The 24499-nt window shown below is 34.5% G+C and overlaps 1 protein-coding gene across 7 annotated transcripts in view; it reads left to right on the forward strand.

Moving 5' to 3' along the window:
- Positions 1 to 21382, forward strand: part of LOC135202343 (cap-specific mRNA (nucleoside-2'-O-)-methyltransferase 2-like) — a 273293-nt gene extending 251911 nt beyond the window's left edge. For all 7 annotated transcript variants that reach the window (XM_064231705.1, XM_064231700.1, XM_064231704.1 and 4 more), the window contains exons 5-7: positions 3224 to 3385; positions 3516 to 3722; positions 19517 to 21382. In XM_064231705.1, coding sequence (XP_064087775.1) covers positions 3224 to 3385; positions 3516 to 3722; positions 19517 to 21151 — 2004 coding nt within the window. In that variant the 3' untranslated portion in view covers positions 21152 to 21382. The remainder of the gene's footprint in view (positions 1 to 3223; positions 3386 to 3515; positions 3723 to 19516) is intronic.
- The last annotated feature ends 3117 nt before the right edge of the window (positions 21383 to 24499 follow it).

A 24499-nucleotide genomic window follows, 5' to 3' on the forward strand; every position in this document is an offset into this window, starting at 1 on the left:
AGTTTTGAAGATTAAGTGTTCATATGTGGCTCATTTTTTTGTCATTGCCTGAAGTTTAGTATGCAACCATCAGAAATGAAAAAATATCATATGTTAATAATGTGATATATGGTAGCGAAAAAAAAAATTTCATACATAATTGTATTCAAATCGCGCTGTGCGAAAAACGGTTAAAAGTTAACAAGTTACTTTTTTTTTGTATTTTACACTAAATTGCGATCATTTTGATATATAATACATTGTAAAACGATAAAAGCAACACTGAAAAAATATTATCACAAAATGATGCACGAATTCGTAAGGCGCGGACGTAAAAAAATATTTTTTTCAAAAATTCACCGTAAATCTAAATATTGTTCTGGAGACTTCCAATTTAATTCAAAATGAAGACAAATGATTGAATATTACGATAATGTAAGAGTTTTAGATTAGAATTGCAGATTTTGACCATTTCGGACTAGTTAAATTTGACCGAATGTCAAAATTTTTATATATATTTTTTTATATGCAAATATTTCGGAAATGAAAAAGGCTACAACCTTTAATTATTTTTTGTTGTATTCTTCATGAATTTGCGCACATTTTCATATATGAAACTCTATAAAATGGCTAATATGAAAAGGAGCAAATATTAGGATAATGTGACGTACGCATTTCGGAGATTTTCGGCCACGAATCGGCGCGCAGAGGGAAAGTTATTTTTAAAAATTCATCATAAATCTAAATATTGTGCTAGACACTTTGAATTTGTTTCAAAATAAAGATAAATGACTGTATATTACTAGATTGTAAGAGTTTTAGCTTATAATTGCGTTTTTCAACTATTTCGGTAGTCAAAGTTGACCGAACATGGTTTTTTTTCTATTTATAGTGATTTATATGCAAATATTTCTAAAAAGAGAAAAGCTACAACCTTCAATAATTTATTGTTGTATTCTACATAAAATTGCACACATTTTCATATATAAAACTTTATGTAACGGCTAATTTTGAATGGTGCAAACATTTTGACAATCTCTCAAAAAAATTTGATTTTTTCAGAAAGTTACAGAGGGGACGTAAGGAAATTTTTTTTTTTTTTTTATAAATTCACTATAAATCGAAATATTGTGCTAGAGACTTCCAATTCGTTGCAAAATTAAGGTAAATGATTGAATATTACTAGAATATAAGAGTTTTAGCTTACAATTGCGTTTTTCGACCATTTCGGTAGAGTCAAAGTTGACCGAAGGTTGAAATTTTTGCACTTATCGTTATTTATATGAAAATATTTCAAAACTGATAAAAGCTACAACCATGGGTTGTTTTTTAGTTGTATTGTGCATGAAATTGCGCACATTTCCATATACAAAACTTTATGTAATGGCAAATTTAAAATGGTGCAAACATTAGGACAATCGCACGAAAAAATTTATCGGAAGAGTTACCGCACGGACGCAAGGAAAGTTTTTTCATAAATTCACCATAAATCAAATATTTTGTGTTTAGTGCTGTCCAATTTGTTGCAAATAAAGTCAAATTATTGAATTTAATTACTAGAATATAAGAGTTTTAGCTTAAAATTGCGTTTTTCGACCATTTCGGTAGTCAAAGTTGACCGAAGGTTGAAATTTTGGCAGTTATCATTACTTATATGAAAATATTTCAAAACTGATAAAAGCTACAGTCATGAGTATTTTTATTGTTGTATTCTACATGAAATTGCGCACATTTTCATATATAATACTCCATGTAACGGGTAATTTAAAATGGTGCAAAAATTATGTCAGTGACAAAATTTTTGAGATATCACTGATACTTTTTAGTGCGATAAGAAATAAATTCGCGCGTGCGTGCCTGCATAACTATTGTAAACAAAACAACGCCTTGATCCGTGAACTCCCAGCATCCCCCAAGGCGCGTGATTCAAAAATTTTCGGCTGGTAGGCCTATAAGTATTTTTCCGCAAATTTAAAAAAAAACTGAGTCGACGTACAATACGTCCAATCGGCATATGGGAGACATTTTGACTCTACGTTTAATACGTCCAATCGGTGTAAGGGGGTTAAACTTTACCAAAATCATACAGACTTTTCTGATGAACTCTTAATCTATCTTCTCTCTTTCCTTCCTATGCATACTTTCTTATTTTCAAGTCAGTCAGAAGATGTATTACATTGTTTTTATTACTGTTGTTTGGAATACAAAAAATGCAATAGTCTTCAAAACTCAAGTTACATTAACTAACACAATATTACAGTCTAACTTCGATAATCATCTGAATGTCCCTTTGTGTCTAGCCAAGTGTCCTCTTTCTCTTGCAGTACTACAATTAAAGGACATATTTCACAGCAATTTTGCCATTCAATTTTTTGTGCTACGCAAAAGCTTGGGCAAACATTACACCTAGCAAAAATATAACTTCTTGTATTAATTGATTTTTCTCCAATGTTTTTATTCGGTATACGTACTTGTTTACTGGTGTCAGCATGTGAAAAAGTTAAGTAATTTTACGTATTTCTTAACTGAATAATTGAATGTATCTTTATTATTTAACTATATGAATAAATAATAAAGGTTGGACAACAGTTTAAAAGGACCATATTATTTATATAGTAGTATTTTTACTTAATTTTTTTTTTCATGGCTTTTGGATGTGACCATTATTACCTACATATTCCGAGTGCAGTACCATAAGAAAACGGTACGTACTGTAGTTGCTACCTGTCAAGTATTGTGGTATTCCAGGATACTTTAGTCATTCTTCTGTGCAGTACTGTTTATTATTTTGTGATATGGTATGGGAAGAATTAGAGACACCACCTCGGTGGCGTGGTCAATATGTTGTTGTTGACCTGCCACCTCGGTGGCTGCAAGTTCAATTCTCGGGCATTCCATTGAGGAGTTTGGAGATGTGTATTTCTGGTGATAGAAGTTCACTCTCGACGTGGTTCTGAAGTCTCATAAAGCTGGTGGTCCCGTTACTGAATAACCACTGGTTCCATGCAATGTAAAAACACCATACAAACAAACATTAAGGTTATGTCTAGACACTTTTGAAAGGCAACGATCACATCATGCTTTGCAGTTACTGTGCAATTTTGCCATTCCTGCAATTTTGATAATTCTGAGTCCTTTACTTGTGTTGTTGTTTTTGCCTTTTTATCGACTAATAATTAAACATTTTACAAAATTAAATCCATGCTGCTAAAGCCTAATTATTTGTAATCTATATTTTTTAAAGGATGATGATTTGCAAGCTGCGAAGACCCATTTAAACGAAATTAAAGGGCAGCTAAGTTACAAAAACATAGCAAATTGGCATGCACATACAAAGAATACAAATCCAGCCGAAAACATTGCATATGAAGTCAGAAGACGATCCGGTCCTGAAATGGTCACTCAAGTATGTATTTGTCATGTGGTTATTTACTACTTTTTTGAGCATTTATAATTTGTTACAGATCCATTTAAAGAACCCTAGTGTATCACACATCTCGGATTTATTTTATATATCTAAAAATATTAATCTACAGGCGTGGTTGAAGTTTTACGAAATTGTGAATAATTACGAAGTTATTCCCGTGGAAGAAGAAGAAGAAAATTTGGTAACCAGCAGTGAGGAGGAAAAGGAGAATGAATGTAAAGAGAAGGCTTTCCGCTCTGTACATCTTTGTGAAGCTCCAGGTGCTTTCATTCTTGCTCTGAATCACTACTTGGTAGTCCATAGACCACAGCTTCAGGTTAGTACTAGTGTATTTTAGAGTGTATCTGAGGCATTGTGACTGAAATTAATAGTTCCACATCACTGTTAATTTTTTTCCCCCCTTAAGTGAAGACCCTTTGCATGCTCCATTTACCTATTCTATAGGTTGGTTTTGTGGGAAATTTAATCACATGAATCATGGCTGCAGCATGTTTGGTAGACTAATTTTTTGGTTAGTGAAATAATGATGGGTTTGGTATGTGGTTGGGTGCCTTCCAAAGAATGCTAGACAGCAATATAATTGCTATAGTTGGCCTCTTTAGCTTGCAGCATTAGGCAACTTCACTTGGGTCAGCACTTGGAGTTGCACCAGTGAATTTCAGACAAATTCCTAAGACTATTTGTATGGTGAGCACAGGCAATTAATCATAAACAGTTATGTGCCACTGCTTAGAATCTTTTAAAACACCATGGAATTGTATGCAAATGGCTGTGGGTTACTGTGAGACATAAATGTACAATGGTAAGTAAATTAATCTAAGCATAATAGGCAGCTTCTTGGATCTCCAGGTAACTGTGAACTCCCTTGACAGTGGACAGATACACTTTCTCTGATGCTATTGAGCTAGGATTTTCCTCCAGAAACATCGTTAAAATACCTTAGTTGTCAAAGCTTTCTTTCATTTTTATCTGGAGTGTGTTGAATCAGGATTTACTATAAATTTACCATGTAAGTATAGCCATTCGGGAAAATTCATAAAATAAGACTGTGGTCCAACTTCAGAGGTTATAGAGCTTAACCCTCTTACGCAAATTGGACGTATTAAACGTCGACATAAATTGTCTGTCGGGTACCGATTGGACGTATGGTACGTCGATAAAAAGTTTTTTTTAAAATTTGTGGAAAAATACTTATACGTAGGCCTACCAGGCGAAAACTTTTGAATCATGCGCCTTGGGGGCAGCGTTGTTTTGTTTACAATTGTTACGCAGGCGCGCAAGCGCGAATTTCTTTCTTATCGCACTAAAAAGTATGAGTGACATATCTCAGAAATTATTTTGTCACTTTGACATAATTTTTGCACCATTTTAAATTAGCCGTTACATGGAGTATTATATATGAAAATTTGCGCAATTTCATGTAGAATACAAAAAAAAATACAAAAAAAAAATACTGATAAAGTACTTTTATCAGTATTTTATCAAATACTGATAAAAGCTACATGATTGTAGCTTTTATCAGTTTTGAAATATTTTCATATAAATAACTATGTGCGGAAATTTCAACCTTCGGTCAACTTTGACTCCACCAAAATGGTCGAAAAACGCAATTGTAATCCACCGAAATGGTCGAAAAAGGGATTTTGACGCCAAAACTCTTATATTCTAATAATATTCAATCATTTACCTTCATTTTGCAACAAATTGGAAGTCTCTAGCACAATATTTTGATTTTTGGTAAATTTATGAAAAAAAATTTTTTTCTTTACGTCCGCGCGGTAACTCTTCCGAAAAAAATAAAAAATTTTCGTCCGATTGTCGTAATGTTTGCACCATGTTAGATTAGTAGTTACATAAAGTTTTATAAATGAAAATGTCCGCAATTTTATGTAGAATACAACAAAAAATAATTGAAGGTTGTAGCTTTTCTCATTTTCAAAATATTTGCATATAAATCACGATAAATAGAAAAAAACCACGTTCGGTCAACTTTGACTCTACCGAAATGGTTGAAAAATGCAATTGTAAGCTAAAATTATACAGTCTAGTAATATTCAGTCATTTATCTTCATTTTGAAACAAATTTGAAGTCTCTAGCACAATATTTAGATTTATGGTGAATTAAAAAAAAAAAAAAAAACAAAAAAAAAAAAAAAAACTTTCCTTCCCTCCGCGCGCGAATTCTCTGCCGTAAATCTCTGAAATGCGTACGTCGCATTCTCGTAATGTTTGCACCATGTTAAATTAGCTGTTACATAAAGTTTTATATATGAAAATGTGCGCAATTTCATGTAGAATACAACTAAAAATAATTGAAGGTTGTAGCTTTTCTCATTTTCGAAATATTTGCATATAAAAAAAATATATATAAAAATTTTGACATTTGGTCAACTTTAACACATCTGAAATGGTCGAAAACTGCAAATGTAAGCTAAAACTCTTACAGTATAGTAATATTTAATCATTTGTCTTCATTTTGAAACAAATTGGAAGTCTCTAGAACAATATTTAGATTTATATTGAATTTAAAAAAAAAAACTTTTTACGTCCACGTGTTACGAATTCATGCATCATTTTGTGATTATATTTTCTGTGTTGCTTTGATAGTTTTACAATGTGTTATATACCAAAATGATTGCAATTTAGTGTACAATACAACCAAAAAAAATTAACTCTTTAGCTCTAACAGTTTTGCTCATAGCGCGATTTGAATACAATTACATATATGAAATTTTGTTTTTGCTCTATTATATATCGCATTATTTTATATATATTTTTTTTCATTTCTGATGGTTGCATACTAAACTTCAGGCAATGACAAAAAAGGAGCCAAAAGTGAACTCTTAATCTTGAAAACTAAGCGTGCTGGGATTTTTTGAAAAAAATATTTTTTCCGCTTCCGCGCTCACTCAGAGACCCCCCCGGCATACGGGAGACAATTTTTTTATTATACCCCTTCAGCGTAAGAGGGTTAAGAAAACATTGAGTAGTTATTCCTTACTGTGGCTGAGAGGAGCAATTCGTAAAACTTTGTAACAGGATGGGTGCAGATTGCCACAGTAAATGTGGTAACAAGTGGTGGTGAGGTGTCAAGGACATCCTGGAGAAGGGAACATCTGCTTTCTTGTGCCCAGTTGCAGTCATGTTTATTGGTATTCAGAAATAACATTTACTGTCTGCCTAGAATTCAATTTTTCTATTACTACTACCTCGTAATCAACATTGTTAATTTATTTGTACAAGTATTTCCCGTTACGATGGAGTTATGTTACAAAAACCCTGGTTTTTATGCTGTTGATGTATTTTTACACAGCAACTTCCTTATCAATTGTTACCATATTGTATAACGCACCATGCACAAGAATAAAATGTGTAGGCCATGTGTGAACTATAGTCCTAGGCTAGCCCAGGTGTTACACTCAAAGTATCCATTTGCAAAAGTCATGTAGTCTATTACAGCTGCATTTAAGATAAGGTAATGGTAATGACTAATTAAACTTATTTTACTTACATTGTCCATTTATACTATATAATATTGATATATTATCATTATATGTATAAAAAAAATAATCATCCTGCCTATGTCAAAAAGTTATTCTCAGAATCAGCTGAAAGAATAAGTAAAATAATTTTTTAGTTGCTAAAAGAAACTAATGTATTAATGGGATGATTATTATTATTTTTGAACAAATGTAAAACTGGTATACAAAGGTCAACTAACATACTTTTTAAAGTAAAATCAGTTTAATCTGTCAAATCATTGACAATCACAGAACTGCTGTTAACCACAGATTCGATTCTTGACCAATGTAAATCCTCTCTCTCTCTCTCTCTCTATTTCTCTCTCTCTCTCGTCTCATCTCTCTCTCTCTCTTCTCTCTCTCTCTCTCTCTCTCTCTCTCTCTCTCTCTCTCTCTCTCTCTCTCTCTCTCTCTCTCTCTCTCTCAAGTAGCCATCTTGCTTGGTGAGACGTTAACCCGGCCGGGCGGGAACTTCAGATTAATCCAACAGCTTATCCACAGTTTAATTAACAATACCTACTATAATTTGAGAAATATCTAGAAGTGTTCGTGAACTATCGGTGATAAGATTAGTGTGAAAATAGTAGGATAAAGCGTCTTCTAAGTTAGTTTATCAAGTGTAATACTATAAATCAGAATAACAAGATGGCAGTAAGTTCCAACTGCGGGAAGAGGTGGCGTAATTTGGCGTGTTTAGCAGATTCGCAATACGATGATGCATGGAGGGGTAAAAAAAGCAGGAAGGGAACTGGCATTTCTCATCTATGAAATCAGCATCAGTCCTAACCAAAAAGATACAAAAGCATTCATAGATATATTAGAAGGATATAATCCTTCAAACTGGAACAAATCTAATGAAAACATCTTGAAAATAATTGAAGAAGTTCCAAATAAAATCCAAGTGGTCAAGAGACTCATAAAGAAATATACATAAACCAACATATTCCGACAAAGAAAATGAATAAGGTGAATCTTGTGAATATCCTAATTGATGCATTAGGAAAAAGAATGCCAAAAGCATGCAAACTGTGTAAGGTTTGGTATAGCATAGTCAATCCACAAAAACCTAATCAGAAATGTGCTGCATGCAACATTCCGACCCATCCACAGTGTGCTGAGGTAATACAAGATTTGAGAAAGATACAAGAATTTTTTGTTCAACATGTCTATCATGGATAGACAATGTTATTAAATCAAGATTGAATGTACAAATAGTTGAGGATGAAGAAGAAGAGGAAGAAGAAGGAAAGAAGAAGAAAAAGAAGAAGAGGAAAACGGAAGAAAAGAAGTAAACAAAATGAAATGACAGAAAAAAAATAAGGAAAAACAAATAACAAGAATAAAAGTATGGATGCAGAGATACTCATTGATACTACATATGAGGCCCTAAAAGCAGCATACCTACTAAGAAATAAATTACGGATATGACAACAGAAAGCCAAATCCCGAATGAGGCTCTACCCAAGATCTATACCAATGACGGGAAAGAGGAAAAAATAGGACCAAGAAAGACAAAATCTGCAACCTTTTGAAAAGAGGGAATTGCAGATTTGGAGAAAGATGTTACTACAAACATCCTAAGATATGTCAAAACTATGAAATATATGGTAAATGTGCATACTTAGATGGATATGGGATGATTGCAGAGATCTGCATCCAAAAAATATGTAAAAACCTAAAAGAAGGAAAAGGATGTAAGTTCGACAAAAAATGCAAATATATGCACCCTGTAGCCATGAATCATAATCAAATAAATAACCAACCAAGTAATAAAATCCAAAATAAGAAAGAAACAAATAAAGAGAGAAATCAAGAATATCAGGTAAAAGAGAAAAGCAAACCACCAATGAGATATGCAGAGGTGTCAGCAAAAAATTTCAAAGCATCAGCTCCGAAATTATACCCAAGAGATAATAACTGTATTTATTATGCAAGAGGATATTGCAGAAACGGAGAAAATTTGCAGATTCAGACCACAAAATGAATAATTATGATGAAGGAAGATCAAATATTATGGAAAAGTTGGATTTTTTAATGTCAGAATTTCGGGAAATGGAAATGAAAAAAAAAGAACAACATACCAGAACAGGAAAGAGACATGGGAAAATCCTTATTACTACCAGTATTAAATGAAGGAGGAAAACACGCAAACCATCATAGTGATGAATGCGCAGGGTTTAGTTACGAGTAACTCAAAAAGAAAAATATAGTACTTAGAAGAACTAACCCAAAATGAAAAGAAAATAGATATAATGAATATAAGTGAAACCTGGTATTCCCAAGAGACTTGGAATGATGATCATAAAAAGGGTTCCAAACTTATAGATCAGATAGAAAAAAATAGGAATCAAGGGGGAACCGCAATATATGGGAAAGACAAAAAACAACAAGGAAAAATATATGAGAAATATAGTACTCAGAATGTGAACTAATAGCGGGTAGAATTTGATCCGAAAAAATTGATGAACATAGTAATATATAGACCTCCTAATACTAAAGAGTTTGACTTAATAATTGAAAAATTGGATGATATATGTAGAAATCACAAGGACTGGACTATTCTCCTATCTGGTGACTTCAACTTTCCTTTCGTAGAATGGAAAGAACAACGAATAGGAGATTGTGGTTGTACTTATACATATAAAAAAGAGAGTATAGTAGTGCAGAAGATAAGAGGCAATTTGAAAAGCTATTAGATATGCTACTAGAATACAACATTCAACAAATAAATCACCTGCCAACAAGAAAGGAAAATACTTTAGACCTAGTATTTTGTGAACGAGATGAATTATGTTAAAGAAATAATAGTTTATAATGCGAATATTTCAGACCATAATGTCATAAGAATTAACAGTTCATTCCAAAGCAAGTGAAAATAAGAGATAAGCAAGAAATGAAAAAGTGGGAAGGATATGGAAAATACAACTTCTACAGTAAAAATATAAAATGGTCAGAAATTAATGAAGAATTAAACAAAGATTGGGATAACATTTTCGTAAGTGATGACATAAGGGTAAATACGGAGATATTATATAAAATATTGGAGAAAATAGTGGAAAAATATATACCGAAGAAGAAAAGTAAAGTATCATTCATGCATACCAAGAGACAGAAGGATCTTGTTCCAGAAAATCAGAAAGTGGAAAAAAGGTCTTGCAAAAGAAAAAAATGCATGGAAAGAAGTTATAGAACTAAAAAGTAAGATAGAAAATGCAGAACAAAAGATTATACAATCAAAGAAAATGAAAAACGGGACTTGGAAAGAAAAAACCCTATTAAATATCAAGCAAAACCCCAAACTATTATACGCATAATGCGAAGAAGATGAATAAAAGAAGAATAGAAATAGGCCCTCTGAGAATTGAAGGGAGATTGAGAATTGAAGGGAGATTAACGAATGAAAAAAAGGAAATTTGCAACATACTGCAGAAACGATATAAGAGAATTCACCCCATAGAATAGATAATGAAGATAATGATATAGAAGTAAGAGGAAATAGTGAATATTTAGCTGACATAGATATTAATGAAGCTGATATTGTGCAGGCTATTAATGAAATTAAAAATGGAGCTGCTGCAGGGCCTGATGGAATTCCTGCTATTTTGTTAAAGAAAGTAGTTCATTCTATCGCAAAGCCACTTGCAATATTATTAAGACAAAGTGTAGATACAGGCAAGATTTATGATGAGCACAAATTAGCATATATTACCCCTACTTTCAAAAGTGGATCAAGACTAGAGGCAAGTAACTTATAGGCCTGTGAGTTTAACATCACATATTATGAAAGTGTATGAAAGGGTAATGAAGAAAAATATTATGAAACATTTTAATAAAAAATAATTTGTTTAATAAAGGACTACATTGGTTTCGTACCCGGAAAAGTACACAAACCCAACTGTTAGTCCACCGTGAGAACATATTCAAAAATATGAAAAGCGGAAATGAAACAGATGTGGTTTATTTAGACTTTGCAAAAGCTTTTGATAAAGTAGACCATAATAATATTTAGGAAGAAAATTAGAAAACACAATATCGTGGATAAAGTAGGAAAGATGGTTAAAAGAATTTTTACACAACAGAAAACAGATAGTTATTGCAAACGACGAGAAATCGGATGAAGTCAAGGTAATATCCGGTGTGCCGCAAGGTACGGTGTTAGCTGCAATACTGTTTGTTATTCTATGATTGCCAAGACATAGACAATAATGTGAAGGATTCGGTAGTGAGTAGTTTCGCAGATGAACAACAAAGAATAAGTAGAGAAATTACTTGTGATGAGATAGGAACGCTCTACAAAGAGACCTTAACAAAGTATATGATTGGGCAGAGGTAAAATAGGATGGTATTTAACTCTGATAAATTTGAATCAATAAATTATGGAGACAGAGAAAGAAAGCTATATGCATATAAGGGACCTAATAATGAGACCATCAAAAATAAGGAAGCAGTTAAAGACCTTGGTGTGATGATGAATAGGAACATGTTATGCAATGATCAAATAGCAACTCTGTTGGCAAAATGTAAAGCAAAAATGGGAATGTTGTTACGGCACTTCAAAACAAGAAAAGCTGAACACATGATTATGCTTATTTATAAAAACATATGTTCGTAGTCCACTTGAATATTGCAATATGATATGGTACCCACACTATCAAAAGGATATTGCACAAATAGAGAGTGTACAAAGGTCCTTTACAGCTAGAATAGAAGAAGTTAAGGACCTAGACTACTGGGAAAGACTACAATTCTTAAAATTATATAGTCTAGAAAGGAGAAGAGAAACGCTACATGATAATTCAGGCATGGAAACAGATAGAAGGAATAGCAGAAAATATCATGGAACTAAAAATATCAGAGAGCAAGCAGAGGTAGATTAATAGTGCCAAAACTATACCAGGAAAAATAAGGAAAGCACACAGGACATTAATCCACTACGCACCAGCATCGATAATGCAGCGTCTATTCAATGCGTTGCCAGCTCATCTGAGGAATATATCAGGAGTGAGCGTAGATGTGTTTAAGAATAAGCTCGACAAATATCTAAACTGCATCCCAGACCATCCAAGATTGGAAGATGCAAAATATACCGGAAGATGTACTAGCAACTCTCTGGTAGACATTAGAGGTGCCTCACACTGAGGGACCTGGGGCAACCCGAACAAGATGTAAGGTCTAAGGTCTAAGGTCTGTAAGGTCTCTCTCTCTCTCTCTCTCTCTCTCTCTCTCTCTCTCCTTCTCTTCTCTCTCTCTCTCTCTCTCTCTCAAGAATTTTTTGTTCAACATGTCTATCATGGATAGACAATGTTATTAAATCAACGATTGAATGTACAAATAGTTGAGGATGAAGAAGAAGAGGAAGAAGAAGAAGAAAAGAAGAAGAGGAAAACGGAAGAGAAGTAAACAAAAATGAAATGACAGAAAAAAATAAGGAAAACAAGAACAAGATAAAAGTATGGATGCAGAGATACTCATTGATACTACATATGAGGCAATAAAGCAGCATACCTACGAAGAAATAAATTACGATATGACAACAGAAAAGCAAATCCCGAAGAGGCTCTACCCAGATCTACACAATGACGGGAAAGAGGAAAAAATAGACAAGACAAAATCTGCAACCTTTTGAAAAGAGGGAATTGCAGATTTGGAGAAAGATGTTACTACAAACATCCTAAGGTATGTCAAAACTATGAAATATATGGTAAAATGTGCATACTTAGATGGCTATGGGGATGATTGCAGAGATCTGCATCCAAAAATATGTAAAAACCTAAAAGAAGGAAAAGGATGTAAGTTCGACAAAAAATGCAAATATATGCACCCTGTAGCCATGAATCATAATCAAATAACCAACCAAGTAATAAAATCCAAAATAAGAAAGAAACAAATAAAGAGAGAAATCAAGAATATCAGGTAAAAGAGAAAAGCAAACCACCAATGAGATATGCAGAGGTGTCAGCAAAAAATTTCAAAGCATCAGCTCCGATATTCTACTCAAGAGATAATAACTGTATTTATTATGCAAGAGGATATTGCAGAAACGGAGAAATTGCAGATTCAGACAAAATGAATAATTATGATGAAGGAAGATCAAATATTATGGAAAAGTTGGATTTTTTAATGTCAGAATTTCTGGAAATGAAAAAAAGAACAACATACCAGAACAGGAAAGAGACATGGGAAAATCCTTATTACTACCCATATCAAATGAAGGAGAAAACATGCAAACCATCATAGTGATGAATGCGCAGGGTTTAGTTACAAGTAACTCAAAAAGAAAAATAGAGTACTTAGAAGAACTAACCCAAAATGAAAAGAAAACATAGATATAATGATATAAGTGAAACCTGGTATTCCCAAGAGACTGGGAATGATGATCAAATAAAGGGTTCCAAACTTATAGATCAGATAGAAAAAATAGGAATCAAGGGGGAACCGCAATATATGGGAAAGACAAAAAACAAGGAAAAATATATGAGAAATATAGTAACTCAGAATGTGAACTAATAGCGGTAGAATTTGAATCTGAAAAATTGATGAACATAGTAATATATAGACCTCCTAATACTAAAGAGTTTGACTTAATAATTGAAAATTGGATGATATATGTAGAAATCACAAGGACTGGACTATTCTCCTATTCTGGTGACTTCAAACTTTCCTTTCGTATAAGAATGGAAAGAACGTATAGGAGACTGTGGTTGTACTTATACATATAAAAAAGAGAGTAATAGTAGTGCAGAAGATAAGAGGCAATTTGAAAAGCTATTAGATATGTTACTAGAATACAACATTCAACAAATAAATCACCTGCCAACAAGAAAGGCAAAATACTTTAGACCTAGTATTTGTGAACGAGATGAATTGTTAAAGAAATAATAGTTTATAATGCGAGTATTTCAGATCATAATGTCATAGAATTAACAGTTCATTCCAAAGCAAGTGAAAATAGAGATAAGCAAGAAATGAAAAAGTGGGAAGGATATGGAAAATACAACTTCTACAGTAAAAATATAAAATGGTCAGAAATTAATGAAGAATTAAACAAAGATTGGGATAACATTTTCGTAAGTGATTGACATAAGGGTAAATACGGAGATATTATATAAAATATTGGAGAAAATAGTGGATAAATATATACCGAAGAAGAAAAGTAAACATCATTTCATGCATACCAAGAGACAGAAGGATCTTGTTCCAGAAAATCAGAAAGTGGAAAAAAGGTCTTGCAAAAGAAAAAAATGCATGGAAAGTTATAGAACTAAAAAGTAAGATAGAAAATGCAGAACAAAAGATTATACAATCAAAAGAAAATGAAAAACGGGACTTGGAAGAAAAAACCCTATTAAATATCAAGCAAAACCCCAAACTATTATACTCATATGCGAAGAAGATGAATAAAAGAAGAATAGAAATAGGCCCTCTGAGAATTGAAGGGAGATTAACGAATGAAAAAAATGAAATTTGCAACATACTGCAGAACGATATAAAGAGAGAATTCACCCCTAGAATAGATAATGAAGATAATGATATAGAAGTAAGGGACGAAAATAGTGAATATTTAGCTGACATAGAAATTAATGAAGCTGATATTGTGCAGGCAATTAATGAAATTAAAAATTGAGCTGCTGCAGGGCCGGATGGAGTCCCTGCTATTTTGTTAAAGAAAGTAGTTCATTCTATCGCAAAGCCACTTGCAATATTATTAAGACAAAGTGTAGATACAGGCAAGATTTATGATGAGCACAAAATTAGCATATATCACCCCTACTTTCAAAAGTGGATCAAGACTAGAGGCAAGTAATTATAGGCCTGTGAGTCTAACATCACATATTATGAAAGTGTATGAAAGGGTAATGAAGAAAAATATTATGAAACATTTAATAAAAAATAATTTGTTTAATATAGGACAACACGGTTTCGTACCCGGAAAAAGTACACAAACCCAACTGTTAGTCCACCGTGAGAACATATTCAAAAATATGAAAAGCGGAAAGGAATGAAACAGATGTGGTTTATCTAGACTTTGCAAAAGCTTTTGACAAAGTAGACATAATATATTAGCAAAGAAAATTAGAAAACACAATATCGTAGATAAAGTAGGAAGATGGTTAAAAGAATTTTTACACAACAGAAAACAGATAGTTATTGCAAACGATGAGAAATCGGATGAAACCAAGGTAATATCCGGTGTGCCACAAGGTACGGTGCTAGCTGCAATATTGTTTGTTATTATGATTGAAGACATAGACAGTAATGTTAAGGATTCGGTAGTGAGTAGTTTCGCTGATGACACAAGAATAAGTAAAGAAATTACTTGTGATGAAGATAGGAACGCTCTACAAAGAGACCTTAACAAAGTATATGATTGGGCAGAGGTAAATTGGATGGTATTTAACTCTGATAAATTTGAATCAATAAATTATGGAGACAGAGAAGGAAAGCTATATGCATATAGGGGACCTAATAATGAGACAATCACAAATAAGGAAGCAGTTAAAGACCTTGGTGTGATGATGAATAGGAACATGTTATGCAATGATCAAATAGCCATTCTGTTGGCAAAATGTAAAGCAAAAATGGGAATGTTGTTACGGCACTTCAAAACAAGAAAAGCTGAACACATGATTATGCTTTATAAAACATATGTTCGTAGTCCACTTGAATATTGCAATATGATATGGTACCCACACTATCAAAAGGATATTGCACAAATAGAGAGTGTACAAAGGTCCTTTACAGCTAGAATAGAAGAAGTTAAGGACCTAGACTACTGGGAAAGACTACAATCCTTAAAATTATATAGTCTAGAAAGGAGAAGAGAACGCTACATGATAATTCAGGCATGGAAACAGATAGAAGGAATAACAGAAAATATCATGGAACTAAAAATATCAGAGAGCAAGCAGAGGTAGATTAATAGTGCCCAAAACTATACCAGGAAAAATAAGGAAAGCACACAGAACATTAATCCACTACGCACCAGCATCGATAATGCAGCGTCTATTCAATGCGTTGCCAGCTCATCTGAGGAATATATCAGGAGTGAGCGTAGATGTGTTTAAGAATAAGCTCGACACATATCTAAACTGCATCCCAGACCATCCAAGATTGGAAGATGCAAAATATACCGGAAGATGTACTAGCAACTCTCTGGTAGACATTAGAGGCGCCTCACACTGAGGGACCTGGGGCAACCCGAACGAACTGTAAGGTCTGTAAGGTCTCTGAAATTTCACATTAATTACTTATGTGAAAGTTGTAGCAAAGTACTTCATCTATTGAAGAAATTGTCACATACCAAGTGGTGCTCAGATAGGAGTACATTACACTATTTACACAAGACTTTGATGTTGAGTAAAATTGATTATGGGTCGCATCCATATGCTTCTGCGTCTGCCAGTACATTGGAAAAATGAGATCCTCCTCACGATGCAGGTTTGAGATATGCTACGGGTGCGTTTAAATCTACACCTGTTATTTCTCTGTATAGTGAAACCGGTCTGTGTTCATTTGATCAAAGAAGGGTCGAATATAGTTTAAACTTCTGTTCACGGACATTAAGATGCCCATCAAAATTAAGCAGAATTATCATCCCAAAAAGAATTGGACCACTATCATTTTATCCTTTTGTTCTATGACTGAAAATATACACAAGAGAAATATGATATTCCACCATTAAAATTCCCGAACCATTTACCAAATTCAACACCTTTTTGGAAATGGAATAAGTTTCATATATGCTATGAGATATTAGATTTAAAAATGAGGAAATTCCAATTTATGCTGCCAAACAAATTTTTTGGGGAACACCAAAAAAATTCATGCAAATACTATCTCCATTTATACAGATGGCTCAAAAACTTAAACTACTGTGTGGTTCGCAGTTATTACAGACAAGACATACTATTATGGAAGAATGTCTATATATAGCTCCATATATTCCACTGAATTGGTAGGAATTTCATTGGCTCTGTATAAAATCCCTAAAACTCCCAACACACACTACATTATATAGCTATAGTGTTTCAAAAAGTTATTCAGGCAATAGATTCTTTTAATCATCATCACCCTGTTATTAGAGCAATATAAGAAAATATTAGTTTTTAAGCATTTGAAATATTAAGATATCCTTGTGCTTGACACCAGGCCATTTTGGAATTGAAGGCAATGAAATTGCCGATAAAAATTCAAAGGTAGCAGCATTAAATGATAAAAATAAAATGTACGAAACATATTATGACTCAAAAAAAATATTTAAAACTATTCTAGATAAAATCTGGGGAGACCAATGGTTGTCACTTTAACAAACTTAGAGAGATAAAGACTACAACAATCCCTTTTAATAATTCCTTACAGAAGCAGAGAAACCTTGTGGTTGCATTGTGCAGGCTGTGTAAGAGGCACACAAGGTTGACCCATGGCTTTGTCTAATCGACCTCCAGAATGTGATACCTGTCAAACCAGAGTAACTGTGAAACACATTATAATAGAATGCTCTAAATATTCACATATTAGACATAAATACTTTGGATCATCTCCTAGGGTGCAGGACATTTCTGGTAGATGATGACTCAAATGTTCGTAAAATTTTTAGATTCTTAACAGATACTGATCTATTAAATTATATATAGATAATTTTATTCATGGACATTTGTTTTATAAGTGTAATGTTTTGTTTAATTTTTTTGTTCATTCTTTTAAAGTAATTGACTCTATAGAAATATTGTATAAGAATATTTTATTTAATATAGCATATTCAGTAGATTATATCTGAATTGAGCAGCCGATGGGACTTTGTCGGAAATGGAAAGGGGTTGGCAAATAATAAGTTAAACAAATAATAATCTCTCTCTCTCAATCTCTCTACTCTCTCTCTCTCTCTCTCTCTCTCTCTCTCTCTCTCTCTCTCTCTCTCTCTCTCTCTCTCTCTCTCTCCTGTATGTAACCTCAATGAAATATGAATTACAGGCAGTCCCCGGGTTACGACGGGGGTTCCGTTCTTGAGACGCGTCGTAAGCCGAAAATCGTAAGCCGGAACATCATCAAAAACCATAAGAAAACCTTACTTTTAATGCTTGGGGTGCATTGAAAACTATGTAAACTTTATTCTTATTGCATTTTACATAAAAAAAAACTTCAAATACTGATTATTTTGCATTTTTGGTGTCATATTTCATCTGCTAGATGAGCATTGTAGGCGTCGTAACCCTGGAAATAATTTCTGATGAATATAATTGAAAAGCGCCTCGACCTCGGAACGTCGTAAGCCGAACCTGTCGTAACCCGGGGACTGCCTTATCACAAACATCGGAACTAAAACTACCAAGAAGTTCATGACTCTTGTAAGTATAATTAGCACACAGAACAATAAATAAGAAAATATTTCTTCTAAGTATTTCTTCTCTAATTACCATAAATTGTTTAAAATGCTTTTCAAATGTAAGCAAGACAAAAACCCAACAGGTTGTGTACTAAGTTCACTACAGCATGGAATTGTCATATGCGCGTACCCTACAGATTTGATTGCTTTTATAATTTGGTTTATAAAAGAAAATGCAGCATAAATATAAATGAGAATACTATAGCACAAAATATATACAACGCCTCAGTGGCATGATAGGTTTGGTCTTGGCCTGCCATCCCGGTGGACACAAGTTCGATTCTCAGCCATTCCATTGAGGGGTCAGAGATGTGTGTTTCTGGTGATGTTCACTCTTGACATGGTTCGGAAGTCACTTAAAGCCATTGGTCCCGTTGCTCAATAACCACTGGTTCCATGTAACATAAAAACACCATACAAACAAACAAAATAGTAAGTGTGTGTTTTATGTATTAGACTTTGTAAAAATACCTCTCTCTCTCTCTCTCTCTCTCTCTCTCTCTCTCTCTCCTCTCTCTCTCTCTCTCTCGTCTCTCTCTCTCTCTCTCCCTTCCCTCTTACCTCTCTCTCTCTCTCTCTCTCTCTCTCTCTCTCTCTCTCTCTCTCTCTATACACATCTTGTAATGAAATATGAATTATCATGTATCATTAACATAAAATATGAATTATTATATCATGAAATAAAACGCCAGGAAGTAGTTCACAATGCCATCATATGCTGCTGCCTGTTTCCTTCGCACGCAAAATTTAAAATATTTTCAGTGTTGTATCGGTATTGCTTCATAACTATGAAACCATTGGAACTACTAACCCCACTACAAACTGTTTATCGTAAAATGAAACTTCGAAAATGGGAAAATACCTGTAGTATATTGTACAGAGATGAAAATTATCAATATTCTTGGTTACCAACATGACCTTTCCAAATTGCTCTCATCTAAGAGTTGAATTGTGAGATTTTTTTGACAATTGTTACACAAAAATAATGTGCATTATACATATTTGTCAAAGGTTCAGCATCAATTATCCATTATATATACTGAAATTTTGTATAGTATTTTATGCTCATATTTCTAACACCATTCCTTTTACTGGAGATGTTATAAAAACAATTCACGGCTACATGTATCTTTAATTTTTTATTGTAAGCTTGCAAAATCTTATTGAATTTTCTTCTTTTCTGATTGTTGCAAATTTTGGTTGCAGTGGCAGTGGTTAGCCAGTACTATCAACCCCTATTATGAAGGATCCCCTTCTGACATTTGTGTGGTTGATGACAAATTAATCAACCACACCATGCACAATTGGACATTTGGAGAAAACAACACTGGAGACTTGATGGAGAAGGAGAATATGCAAGACCTTATACACCAAGCAAGTTACATGGGAGCTGTACATCTTGTTACTGCTGATGGTAGTATTGATTGCCAAGCTGACCCTGGAGAACAAGAAAAGGATACCCATAACCTTCACCTTTGTGAAGTGGTTGCTGCTCTATCAATATTGGCAGTTGAAGGATCTTTTATAATCAAGAAATTTACAATGTTTGAAAGTGAGACTGTGAACCTTATGTATTTCTTGTGTTGTGTATTTAAGGAAGTTCATGTTTTTAAGCCAGGAACAAGCAAAGAAGGTAATTCTGAAGTTTATGTTGTGTGTCTCAAGTATTTAGGTAAAGATGTGTGTTTTGATCACCTTCAAAAGCTACTTGCTCATTATGGAAAGTTTGATGTTGATTCTAGCATGTTTGATATAAATGATCTGCCTCTTGATTTTATGTTGCAGCTGAAAAATTGCATAGAATTATTCAAATTTCATCAGATTAAAACTATTTCCAAGAATATTTCTTTGTATGGGAAAATGACCGAAAAGGATGAGCAGTATCTTAAACTGTTGAAGTTCAAAGCCTGCCAAATGTTTATGGAGAAGAATTACTGTGTTCGCATTAGTAAAGAACAGTTGTTGACTCAAAATAAAGTTGGCAAAGGAAGATACCTCTTGGAAACAGACTTGAGTAAGCCAGTTACTAGTTGCTTTGTTAGAGCCAAGGATTTGAGGGAGAAGTTGAACTATGCCAAGTGTTACATAAATGAATACATTGAGGGGTTTACTACAAAAAATTGGATTATTGAACTTAATCATGGAGAGAGATATGTGAAGTCAAAGTTTCCAGCAGTTGACCTTGAAGAGGTTGATTTTGATGTTTTAAGAGGCAAACCTTATACCAGGGTAACGGCCTCCAAATTTTGCTCTCAGAAAGTCTTGGAGTGCTTCAGAGTCTTGTATAAATTGTGGGAGAATCTTGACAGCATGCCTAATCTTACTATGGATGAATCTCTTCTGCAGTTGGTTACGAAAGAACATCCAAATGCAGAAGTCTTGAAAAGTAACATTACCTTTGATCCTACCTGTGACTTGGGAGCCATGTTGGAAGTACTTTGTTTGATAAGAGAGAAGAGAGTGGTGGTCAATGGTAGTTTTATCCTGTTTAACGTGACACTACTTTCACGTCTTCAGTGTGGACTGCTGTCTCTCTTTAGTGGTGCTTTCCAGAATATAGTAATTTATACTTCTCATAAATTTGGTGAAAGAGCACCAGTTATTCTTCTAGAAAATTTCAAATCAATGGATCATGGAGAAAAACTCTTGTGTGCAATAGGGAGAACTGGATGGAATCCATTTGATGAAGAAAAAGCAGGTTCAGTTAACGTGTTACAAATTGTATCCTACCCTCAGTTGCTAGAAAATGTTCGTTTATGCAGCATATTTTATTACAACCTTCACCATTGCATTCATAGGTCACTGAGACTACTGAATTGTTTAGAAGGAATAATAAAATAATGTGATTTCCCTTACTGCACTCTAAGTTGGTTATGGAAAAAAAAAAGTTTGTATGAAATTACCTTTGTCGCAAACTGAGGAGATGACCCATATTTTTGTATCTTTTAGAATTTTCTCAAGTTTTCATTGTTTGGTCTTATTTAATATTGTTAAAATCTTTTCCAGCTTTGCTTTTTTGTGTTGTTGTACAGTACATTTTGTAAGGAAATAATTTAATAAATTTTAATCCAACATTTTGTTAATCTTAATCCTTATAAGTAAAGCTTATGTCCACGTTAAAATCAGGACCGTGTTTGCCCCATGTGATTTTTTTTCTCTAGTAAATATGAACCCCTTGTATGTTAAATAAAACTCCTGGAAATAATTTGTAATTCCTAATGTTTGCAATGAAATCAAACCATAAATACAACTGTACAGTGTTAGTACTTTACTAACCAATCCCCTCGTTAAGGACAATCTGTAGTGAGCGCAAATATATGTCAGTCTAGTATGTGTATTGAGTATTTAGGGCTGAGGAAGCCCCTCTTTTATTATTTGCCAGTGCTGCATGCAGATTATTAGTGAGCTTTCATTATAGGGCTATATGCAGCAACTGATTTAATTAGTTGATTTCAAACTCTTGTTACTTCCTTTTGCTATTCTGGAAGTATGTTCACAAAAAATAAGTGGTAAAGATCTGTAGCCATATTAAAATTATTAATTTTTAGCTTTTACAGAGTTGCTCCTAAAAGGTATGAAAACTTGATACATTTGATGGTTCCTACTTATGAAGGCTCTACCGACATAAATGGGTTAATGCAGCCTGTGCAAATCACACTATAACTTTTCAACCAAGAGGAACCCACTTGTGTTGTGCCAGTCTCGTAAATGGGGTAACAAATTTTTGGCATACATGTAAGTGTATGCTTAAACTTTGTGAGGTAAGTGAATTTGTTGTAGAAAAAGATTTTTCACTTTTTCTGCAGTTTATTTCCATGCAAGAAGTCTTGGATGATACCAGAATCTAATGAGTGTCAAGCATAAGCTGTGTATTCAATATTGTGGTTATTACCAAGTGTGGTATACCACTATACAGATTTGAATGGTCTTGAGAATGATTCAGTCACAGCGTACTGATGTCCATAGAATCCATTCTTGCAATGCAGATTTTGCTGTATCGTCTGTGGCACATGCTTTGATAATTTTTTTTTTTTTTTTTTTTTTTTTTTTTTTTGTATCTCTGACAAAGGGTTAGTTTATTGTGAACAGTAGATTGATACTTAACATAATAGTTATTATATAGTAGAGAGTTTTACTCGCCCGGCGCTAATTTTTTGTTCTGGCTAGGTAACAATGACCCCACCCACTTGAAAGAGAGGAACCGCTTGGCAAAGAGCTCTTGTTTGTTTTTGCTGGCTACATACTGGTTGTCAGCTGTAGTTAATTCTGGAATTCTTTACTTTTCCATTTGTTTATCAGCATTTGTGAAGTATTATTTGCGATGTGTTGGCCAATTCGGTCTTATTTATTTAGATTTAGGTTCTTGTTACTTAAAGAACAAGATAGTTTTTGACTTGCATTACCGACAGTATCTAGTCACATCATGTCGGACTCTTAGTGTTGCTAACATTAGGTATTATGCGAATGGTTGTAAGACTAGGTTGACCAAAGCGTCTTGTGATTCACATAAGTACCTGCCTTGTTTTCATTTTGTCATGGACAAATATGTTCTGTAGATTTAAGATGTAATGAGTGTGTAGATTGGGATGAGAGAACATGGAGGAACAAAACTCGTTTAAGAAAATTGGATAGAGATAGGAAGAGAAAGGCTTTAGTTAGAGCTAGTTTGAAATCAGCTAGTCGGGGATCATCGGATTCGAATGTTCCTGTTATTTCTCTAGCCCCAGTTCTCTTGCTTTACCACCACCTATAGTTTCAGGCTCCCATACTTCCGATCCCAACTCCATCACCTGCCCAGAAGAAAAGCTTGAAAAACAATTTTCACTTTTAGTTCAGACCATGGAGCAGCTTGGTTCATCAGTGAAAGTCCTGATGGACAAGGCAAAAAGTCACCATGCATTGGTAGTAGAGGTGGCGGTTAAGTTTGTCCCATCGACTCTCCTAGAGCAAAGGTCACTGGCATACCCCCCAGTACATAGGAGTCAAACTGGTAGCCCAAGGGAGGTTGGTGGGATCTGCCCATGAGCAGTCACCCCCTTAGTAGTTCAACCTGTTGTAGTTCCCAGGTTGCAACCGAGAACTACTGGAAAGGTCTCTCTTTGGAAGTGCATAAGTTATCCAGTTCCAAAGACGACTCCTTGTTGTTGTCGCCGTTGTCAGTGGCTCTCTGGAGTAAGTCGTTGCCTCTAATGAGGGCCTCCATGGATGTAGTGGTCCCTCCTATGGTTCCTGTAAAGAGGTCAAGAGCACCACGCCCATCTTGCAGCCATTGGGACAGTCTGGAACAATTTTCTTCCGACTGCCTCTCAGAAGGGGATGCTCCCCCAGCACCTGCAACTCCCGAGGTGCCCTTGCTGTCAGAAGCAGTCAAGTGCCCATTGGTGCCAGAACCTCTTGTGTGGAGTTGCAGCAAGGTGCAGTTGCACCAGAGCACCCATCGGTGGCTCCTCTTCTGGTAGCTCTCCTGCTGTTTCAACTGTAGTGGACCCTATTCAGCTGAAACTGGCTAGCATTTTGTCTTTGCTTAATAATGCTCCCTCAACGCCTCAAGCGCCCACAAAGTTTCAAGCATCCGCTTCAACTCAGGCATCAGTAGTGGCTAGGACACTTAAGGCACCCTTAGGTACGGAACTTCCTTAGGTGCCCATGTAGCTCCGACTCACCAAGCTCCTCTGGTTGCAGATACGACTCAAGCTCTTGTGGATCTTTCTCCTGTTTCATCAGAAGAGGAAAAGGTAGAGGATCAGGCTGCCACATTGGCATATGTTGCCTTAATGAAGTTCCTTTTGGCTTCTTATCCTGCCTCCTTTTTGCCTACATCTCCCTCGTCAACCATGTCGACTTTAGTGATGGATATGCCACCTTCTGCTTCCTCCAGCATATTGAAAATGGTGCTTTCTTTTTTGGCAAAGCAAGCATTCAAGGACATAGAGGCTTGGTTAGCAGAAAAGAGGGATCAAGGCAGAACCTCTCATAGTTTTCCTCCCTCTAGGATATCGAGATGGAGGTATCCCTCGTATGCCACTAGAGGCATCTTCCTTGGGAATCTGTGCTGCTTCCCAGAGAGACTTCTCAGGGTTAGTAGATTCGGCCAGGCGTTCTACTTTCTTGTTGGCCAAGATTATTTTCAGCCTCGGAACTAGCGCATCTCCTCAAGAACATCTTGAAAGCGTTCAAAATCATAAACTT

This window comes from Macrobrachium nipponense, chromosome 30, assembly GCF_015104395.2.
Source record: "Macrobrachium nipponense isolate FS-2020 chromosome 30, ASM1510439v2, whole genome shotgun sequence".
NCBI lineage: Eukaryota > Metazoa > Arthropoda > Malacostraca > Decapoda > Palaemonidae > Macrobrachium > Macrobrachium nipponense.